We start from the raw sequence: 9,450 nt of genomic DNA on the forward strand, positions 1-9,450 counted from the left end.
CGTACTCTGGGTTTCGAACTGTGTACGTGATAGTCCCATTATCACGTGACAAAGCACAATCACCCCTAACCAAGAAGCAGAACCTTGCATAGGCCAAGCTTAATCTCCTTAACCCAAGCAAATGATCAAAAGACTTTGTAACAACAGAATGGTCCAAGACTCCAAGGCTCAACCTTGAAGCCCCTGAATCAGGGCAGCTTTTTAACAACCTTCCCGCAAGCAAACGCAGAAATAGGAAATGGGTCACTTATGTTAAAAGGTAACACGTGTCAAAAAAACGCGCTTCCACGTAAGACTCCAATTTGTTTCATTCTCATCGTTACAAAAAGCAAGAAGCCAGAGCCTCTCCTATAAATTTCTTGCGTCCCTTGCTGTGTTTTCATGTCACAGAGAGAGAGAGAGAGAGAGATCATGATCAATAAAGAAGGGTTGGATTGGGTTCTTGTGCCATTGGGGTTGGGTCTAATGGCCTCCTATCACCTTTGGCTCCTCTATCGAGTCATGAGGTACCCCAAGACCACGGTCATTGGCATCAATGCGATCAATAGGCAGCTCTGGGTGAGGACCATGATGGATGTAAGTCTCTCTCTCTCTCTCTCTCTCTCTCTCTCTCTCTCTCTCTCTCTCTCTCTCTCAGATTGGTAGGATGGTTTTGGGTTTTGATGGATATGTAGAGAATGGGAATGGCATAGATGATGGAAGTCAGGACTGCATGAAAAAAAAAATGCCCTTAAAATCCTGGTACTATTTGATTTCCTCAAAGCAGTTTTTGTTGTGCATGTTTTAATCTCCCAAAGGTACTTTGTCCTTTCTTGGGTTTTCTGATGAAGCCAACTTGGTTTTGTGGAAAAGTTAGCAGCAACGTAAAAAACTCATGGTGTTATATTTTTTTAATTAAAAAGTCTATTTAAATATTGATATGGTAAACCTAGATGGAATGGATGGAGAACCAGCAAGATCAAGCCCCATATATGTTTGGGACAGGGTCTGTTGGTGATGATCAATTGATAAAATGGACACCCAACAAAATCCATTTGTTTCCTTTTAAATTTGGATTGCAGAAATGCTCTAAATACACATGGGGTTTAACTAAATCATCCATGTTTTATTTATAGCCAAGCTGGGAGGTGTTTCCACGTGGGGGTTGAACCTCAGATTGAATGGGACAGATGAAAAACCTAATGTTACCCTCTAACATGTTTACTTTTGAAAGTTGAGTGTGCAGGAAGATCTAAGGCCTATGTCTATCCAAACCATTTTTCTTTTTTTGAATAGAGTCTAACCAAACCCATGTTGATTGATTAAATTCGTCTGGAAATTGTTCCCCAGCCTATGTGGTGTGAAGCATTAGTGTTGCTTATTTAAACATGCATGCACAGTGCAAACTTTGGCTAGGTGGTGACCTTAGCCAGGAATATGCTGTGCCTGTTCTATTTGCTAGGAAAACATGTCACTTTAGTTGGGTCTGCATGCATTGTCTTTGCATTTGTTGATTCGTTGAGAGGGACACTTATGAAGGAGAAAATATTGGCTACTCTCATGGGTTTCAAACCCCCCTAGTGAAAGGCAGACTTTTTCATGCTTTTTAGATTAGACCCTCTAGATGTGATCTGTATACTTGTTAAGTAGCGACTGGCCCTTGGATCATCATTTTCCAGATTGTATGTAAGCTTTTCGTGGTTGAAAAAAAATCAAAGGCCTACAATATACCAAAATTTCACAATTCAAAAACAGTGTTTTTACCTCAAAAAAGAACACGATCTAAGGGCCGATCTCTATTAAATTGAACTTTCTGAGCACATCTATGAGATCAGATTTGATCAATATGACCTTGTGAATTCCAACTAGGGGATTGGAGCTCACCAGTGTAGCCAATATTTCAACATCCAATCTTGAAAAGTATCCCTCACAATTAATCCGAATTAGCCACAGGGTGACTGTTTCAAAATTAAAAAATGTCACCAATACATGGACGATGCTGTCATAGGTTAGACAATCACCATTCAGTTACTCAGTCTCTTACCATCTCCAGTATGAACATCATGTCCAGTATTTCAACATCACAGCCAAGCAGCTGCTACCATCAACATATACTACCAACATCATCAACATAGGCCATCAGCATCATATGTTTCGACTACTACTACTATATCATGTCCCATCTGATCTCCATGGATTTTTAACTGATCGAAGTGACTTCTTAAGGATGAATTAGGCCTTTTCATTTAAAAGCAGGGGACAAGGGAAAACAAACTTGATCTGATAGCTCATACAGAAAAGGGGAAATATTTGCTCATATACTTGGAATAGCATCATTGAAATCAAATAAAAATATATTCTAAAATCCGGTTAGTTAAAGGATGCTCGATTGGACCCAAAAATCCATTTGTGAGACTCTCAAATCCTAATGATTTGAACCTCTCCAAGTGATCTACAGTTTGAGGATTGATTTGATTTTCTACAATTGGATTCTAATTTTGCTTTTGGTTAGTTGGGTGGGCATAGTAATGCAGTTTAAGACAATAACTCAGCAACCAAAATCTGTTTGAACCATTTGAATTAAATGATTGACCGGGGTGTTACACAAAGTATCACTATGAGTCTGGTGATTTAATTGCTTTTTGCTGCAGGACCCTGGAAAAAATGGCATACTTGCAGTGCAAACTCTGCGTAACAACATAATGGCGTCGACCCTTATAGCATCAACAGCAATCATGCTGAGCTCGCTGATCGCCGTCTTGATGACGAGTAGTGCGACCGGTCTATTGGCCGGCAATGGTGCGGCAACTGTGTTAGTGTACGGGAACACTGGCAGATTGGCACTATCAATCAAGTTCTTCTCCATCCTACTCTGTTTCTTGACTGCATTCCTGATGAACGTGCAGTCTATCCGGTATTATAGCCATGCTGGAGTTCTGATCAATGTGCCTCTCAAGAACTATTCTCCAGTTCTCACTTCAGAATATGTGGGAAGGGCTATAAATCGTGGGAGTTACTTCTGGTCTTTGGGATTGCGTGCATTCTATTTCTCATTCCCTCTCTTCCTTTGGGTGTTTGGTCCCATTCCTATGTTCTTATCCTGTATTGTCTTGGTATTCTTGCTCTATTTTCTTGACATGGCTTTTGATAGCTGCTCGGGTGATGACACCAAGAAGAATGACATAGCAGAGATGGCCTAGAGAGAGGGGATGATGACACCATGAAGAATGTTATAGCAGAGATGGCCTAGAGAGAGAGATTCAATCCAAGTTGAATCATGTAGACAATTTTTATGTCCAAGATTTGATTAGATTGGATTTGTAAGTGGGATACATGATTGGTTCATTTATATTTCAGCAGAAGAAAATTAAACAAATTAATATTGTATTCTTTGTCATGATCGTCGAAGACTCCACTATAGACAAGTCAGTGCACTGATATTCTTTTAGTAGCCAACAAAAGGTACACAAAATGCAGAAAACAATTTGTTTTGTCCCAGTTTGAGCTCCCAATAGTAGGTTTATAATCCAAATTTTGTTCTTTTCAAAATTGATCAGCTTGAGCTCATCTCTTTGTAATTGGGCTTTCAATGTGCTCGAGCTTGGCTTTGCTCGCCAAATGAACACCCTCTGTTCGGTTTCTTTGTCTCGTTTACCAGCCTATTTCCAGTATAATTATGTAATAATCCAGGAAACGAGATAATACAACTGGGAAGAAATAAGTTAACCTGGTAGAGTAACCAATTTGCTGTGATCTCTGAAGTACCAGAAAAAACTAATCACAACCAACAACATAGACCTGGGAAATTGATTTTATTGTGAAAACATATGTAGCCAGTGATGTTCAGTAAAAAACACCTGAAAGGTTGCTTGAGTTTCTGTAGCCAGCTTCTGGACTGAAAAACTTTGGCTTCAACTCCCCATTCGCAGCATTGATCTGCAGACAGAGGCAGGGGAAGGTTGGGGCTCTTAGCGACAAAAAGGATCCCATCCTTTGACATAGGATAAAAATGATGCTATGTTGATCCTAGCCGTTCAATTGATGCATCTGGATGGCTAGGATCAGTCAACATCCAAGTGAGAATGTGGACCAATCCTAGCTGTTGGTTGGACTGCTTGGATTGAGCGTAGAACACAACCCATCCCATGTCAAATGATGGGATCCGTACTCCGTTGTAGAGGCATGAAATGTTGGATTGTGGAGAATGCTTTTACTTGAAATGGAATAGCATACCAATAGGCAATAAAAAGGTTAACGCTCTATTTCTAAATCTAAAGGAAACTATCTGCCAACATGGCCTCCACACACCCCCACTAGGTAGTTTGAGTTAACACGTTCAAGCTGAATGACATCAAGAGTTCGATACCTTGAGTAAGCTTCTCCTGCTGCAAGGCTTAAATGATGGAAAAATCTATGAGGTAAGTAGATGAGGCAACCATAGGCTTCAAAGGATGATTAAAGAGTAAATCCTTCCCCAATCACTTTACATTAGGGGTGTCAACGGCTGGGGTTTTGGTTAGGACTCAGGTGAAACCAGACTTGGACCCGATTTTTGGGTATGGTATCGGGTATAGACTCGGATCTAATCGGGTTCGTTATAAGAGAAACCATACCCAGATCTGATAAGAACTACATGAACCGGACCCGGCTCATACTTGGCAAAACAATAATATTTTTTTATGTTTTTTACAATGAAAAATTGCAGGTCTTAATCGGAACTCGGGTCCGGCCTAGGTCTGGTATAAAATTTCACAAACTATACCTGGATCCATGTATTAATTGGACCTTTGGGTATAGACTCTATCCTTAATTGAGTATTCTTATTTATCACCATACCTGGACCCTATAGGATTTGGTCTGGGTAAATCTGACCCGTTGACACCCCTACTTTACATTTTTTTTTTATGATGAAGTAAAGCTTTGACCAAGAACTGTGACATGTAACGGGCACACATCCATGCATGGTAAAACTCCGGGTTGAGGATACGACCACCCAATCACTTTACGTATCACCTGTCTTTCTCATAGGGAATTTCAATCCCTGTGGAAAAGAGGCTCACTTTGGTACAAAAAATTGCTTTTCACATGTTCTGGGTTGAACCAAACACCCCTCAATGGTCATCTGATTGGATTAGTAACTCTTTTGCAAGAACAATTTATCAGTTTTACATGTCATTCTATAGACAAATATATCTACAAAAGAAAAATGTTTGATGAATAGACTTGTCTAAAATAACACACTGTTTCTAAGATATAATTTCATTAGGCGGTTTAGAAGATTTGGAAAATTCGTGGGACAAGTATATCCATTACGATCACTTTATCCAGGCAATCAAACTGCCCTCAAGGGCGTGTTTGTTACTTTCTTGTAAGTTCTATGGGCCCGTTTGCATGTCACGGAAAAGGGTGGTTTCCGTGGAAATGCATAGGCACCCGTGCCATTTCCGCGGGATCCTCAATGCTACACAAACATGGCCCATTTTACATGCTGCCCCCCTTTCCATGGATTCAGTTCCAGGGGGGGTCCGATTTGTTTTCTGCGAAAGTGCCGCTGCCATAGCACCTTCTTCCGTGATAAGCAGACGCACCCTAAAGCAGGATCCCGTCTTGACTTGGGTCTGGCATAAGGCATACTAACGTGGTATGGGTCCTATGTCAAGATCCCATGCCATTCAAACAAGGGATTTCAAATCAAGGATCTGGAATCCCTGATATAAAGGGTATAATGAAAAGAAACAAAGATTTGATGATAGACAAGGGAGATCCTGTCCCAAATGCTTAAATTTCAAATCTGATCAGAAGCTCTTAAAAGGGACCTTAGGAATTGTTAACTTGTGCTTTCATCCATTTTTTTTTATTTTACTAGATTCAAATTTCTCTCTCTTTTTATCAGCATTTATAAATTCAGATATTTATTTATTTTTTTAAGGCATGCTGGGGTTAGGCAGACCCCTACCGGTTCATTCAACTAAAAATAATGATTGCTAAGAAGCTTCCCATGGAAAAGCTCCTCTTTGTCATCTAAGAATATCCTCAATAGCTCTGCACCTAGCTTCATCAATACCAATAAGGATAAACAAAGATTTTTGGGAATTAAGTTTCATACTAGAATGAGATTCAAATTCCTGCAGAATCCGCTTAATCACTATGACTGAATTACTAGTGACTACACAAATGAGCCATGTATCATCAACAGATAGGAAAGTTGCTCTGGGAAAGCAAGGAAGAAAGGCCTCACCATCATCCATAGCCGCCTGAAGTAGGCACTCCATCGCAACAAGAAACAAACAGGGTGAAATAAGGTCACCCTACCAAATATCCAGAGAACCACTAAACTCTTTTCCAGGAGACCCATTAACCAACACCAAGAAAGAAGCAATAATAACACCAATCATTATCAGTTGCACCTATCGAGGATTAAAACCCAAAAACAGAACATCATGCTTCAAACAATATCAATCTACCCTATCATAAGACTTGGAAAGATCAAACTTAAGACAAACAGCTGATTTTTTATATAAGAATCCACAATCTCATGTATAGGGATGGCAGTGGATCTGGAAAAACTGGCCCATCCCATCCCGCCCCACCACATTTCATTGGAAAAGGGGACAAAGGACATGAAACAGGGATGGAGCGGAGATAGAGGTTAAAATCAAAACCCGCGTGGGGATGGACTTATGCTCCCCTCCCCGGCCCCGGTCCCCATTAGTAAAATGTTAAAATCTAAGTCACACGGACTCGGCTAAGGAGGCGCCGCACCCGAGTCAACACGCCCCGACATGAGTGCGGCTTCAAACACGGCCTAAATTCGATCAACGCCGAGTCGAACTCGGTCAACGAGTCGAGGATGAGTTCATCCTTATTTTGGACTAGGTCAACGTTGATTGAGTCCAAAAATATTTATTTGTAGGGTGAAAAAACTAAAAAAATTAATTTTTTTATATATTTTTTTTAAAATATATATATAAAAAAAGGTTGTACTGTGCATAGTCACAGTGACTGTGCTGTGCACAGTGGACTGTGTCGGCTCCGGTGGTCGGCCCCTCTCTATAAGAAGAAGGGGAGACAGAAAGGGGGCGATACCCTTTTTCTGCCCCCTGTGAGGGTTTTAACGGGAGGTGGGTCAATCCGGGGTGACCCGGACTGAACCGGGTCGGTCTGGGTGCGACCCAGACCGAGCCCACCAGTCTGGGTCGCGCCCAGACTGAGCCAAAAAAAAAAGGCTGGTTCGGCCAGGGTGTGACACAGATCGAACCGGGTCACACCCAGACCGAACTGAGACAAGTCGGAAAAAAAAAGGAAAAAAATTGTTGGTTTGGGTGAACCAGTTTGGGTTGAACCGGTTCAGACCAAACCAGTTTGGATGAAACCGGTTCAGACCGAATCGGATTTGAGCCGAACTGGTTTGATCCAAACCGGGTCTGATTAAATCGGTACAGTCTTACTGGATCAGGGTTCTTGGTTCAGATCCAGCTGAACCGAACCAGACATGTTCTGGATCCAATTGGATCAGTCTCGTGTCTAGACCCAGTCAAACAGATCTGGATTCAGTCAAACAGGTCTGGGTCCAGTCAGACTACCCCGGATCCAGTCAGGTAGGTTTGGATCCAGTCTGAATGTTCTAGATCTAGACAGACAGGTTTGGATCCAGTCAGACTGTCCTGGATCAAGTTGAATTATATGTGATTCAGATCACAGAATGATCTGGATTGGGTAATTCTAGAGTTATACTGCAATCCGAAATTTACCAGAATATCCATTTGGATACCCAAGATCCATTTCAATAAAATGGACATAACTTTGCACCCCGAACTCAGAATTGAGTGAAGTTTGGTGCGTTGGACTCGTATTGAAAAGGAAAATTCATTGGTCTATGAAATTCAACCAAATTAATGATGAAGAAATTGAGGTTTCTTAAGTAAATTTGGGACAAGTATTTTGGTAATTTGGTAAGAGGTTTTGTGAATTAATTTAAATGTGTTACTTTAATGACCAGATCCTACTGTTAGAGCATCTTAAGACTCACTTTCGGTGAAAGTACAGTGTTCACACTTGAGGTAAGGGATATTATAAGTAATCTTAGATGTAAATAAATATTTCACGTTGCTTGTTAATGTAATGTTATAAATGATTAGCATGATTGTTTTAGGGTGAGACCATGACATGCATAAACTTTCATGCTTGACATTATAAGTTGATTTATATACACATGTTATAGTGATATGCTTGTTAGTTGTGATATGTCATGCATGATAGAAAGAAATCATATTGTGATTGCATGTCTACATAATTCATTAATATCATGCATGGTGATGAGACTATATTTAGATTAGAGACCCAATTAGTCTATTCATGTTATATGAATAGATATTTTGAGATTAGCATGCATGACCCCTTAAATCCTGGAAGTGGCGATCTATGGCAAGGGCTATCTGGTTCGCAGCCAGAGTGCAGTCACCACGGAGAGTGGGCCGCCGGTAATTTAACGATGTAGAGACACTACATCATTACATGCTAAGCGAGAGAGGTGTGAGTCCTAAGGTCATCATGAGATTAAGAATGAGAATTATTGTGATCAGTCATGACACCACTTGTGAGAGAACGAGTGAACTATGAATTTGAGAATATTGTTCAATGTGTGAACTTAGTTATGACTTAGAATTTTACTCACACTAGTTTGGGGACTCAGGAAGATCATGGATGGTTGATAATCACCATGGTTAGGATGTAGCATGAACCATACCGAGATTAAGAGCTTAACCTCCTGGCTAGCTACCGGTGGGGTCTCTGTGGTGGTTCACTGCAGTGCCTGGTGGTCCGGGGACCATTAAGAGTGTGTGGTTCATTGTCTGGCCAACATGTAAAATTGGGGTGTTCTACGGAGTTGCTACGCTCATAGATGGTTATTATCGGTATAGTCAACCTAGTGATAGTTGTGTGTGAGAGTATTCGAGAAAATAATAGAGGTAATTAAAATATATAAACATGTGTGGTGTGTCGAAACTAAACTAAGACTAGGGGCTTAGAGCCCACTACAGTTGTAATTAATTATTTATTTACTTATAATTATTTATTATTAGGTTGTAGACTCACTTCCATTATTGTTAATTACAACTGTAGGTTTCAAGTATTAGAACAATCAGTTTGTAAGCATTTTCTTCTTCTTCAGCAGAGCATTTGGTATAGTTTACTTTCCTTGTCATTGAATAAGATGTATTTGCTTTCTTTTGTTATGAATGATGAACAATTGTAAGAAAGAGTTGACTTATGAGAATGAGGATAATTAAAATATATAAACATGTGTGGTGTGTCGAGAACTAAACTAAGACTAGGGGCTTAGATCCCACTACAGTTGTAAGTTAATTATTTATTTACTTATAATTATTTTTTACTGGGTTGTAGACTCACCCCCATTATTGTTAATTATAATTGTAGGTTTCAGGTATTAGAACAGTCAGTTTGTGAGCA

The 9,450-nt window shown here is 40.2% G+C and overlaps 1 protein-coding gene across 1 annotated transcript; it reads left to right on the forward strand.

Annotated features, from left to right (window-relative positions):
- Positions 1-411: 411 nt before the first annotated feature.
- LOC149827240 (uncharacterized) lies at positions 412-3,179 on the forward strand. Its single transcript, XM_090018473.1, has 2 exons — positions 412-576; positions 2,631-3,179. Exons 1-2 carry the CDS (start codon positions 412-414, stop codon positions 3,177-3,179), a joined length of 714 nt encoding a protein of 237 aa, XP_089874599.1.
- The last annotated feature ends 6,271 nt before the right edge of the window (positions 3,180-9,450 follow it).

This window comes from Nuphar pumila, chromosome 10 (assembly GCF_984573655.1).
Source record: "Nuphar pumila chromosome 10, dmNupPumi1.hap1.1, whole genome shotgun sequence".
Lineage (NCBI taxonomy): Eukaryota > Viridiplantae > Streptophyta > Magnoliopsida > Nymphaeales > Nymphaeaceae > Nuphar > Nuphar pumila.

Excerpts from the sequence above, each read along its gene's own strand:
- LOC149827240 (XM_090018473.1), top strand. The coding sequence starts at position 412 with ATGATCAATAAAGAAGGGTTGGATTGGGTTCTTGTGCCATTGGGGTTG. Across the intron at positions 577-2,630 it reads GGGTGAGGACCATGATGGAT|GACCCTGGAAAAAATGGCAT; the intron begins GTAAGTCTCTCT and ends TTTTTGCTGCAG.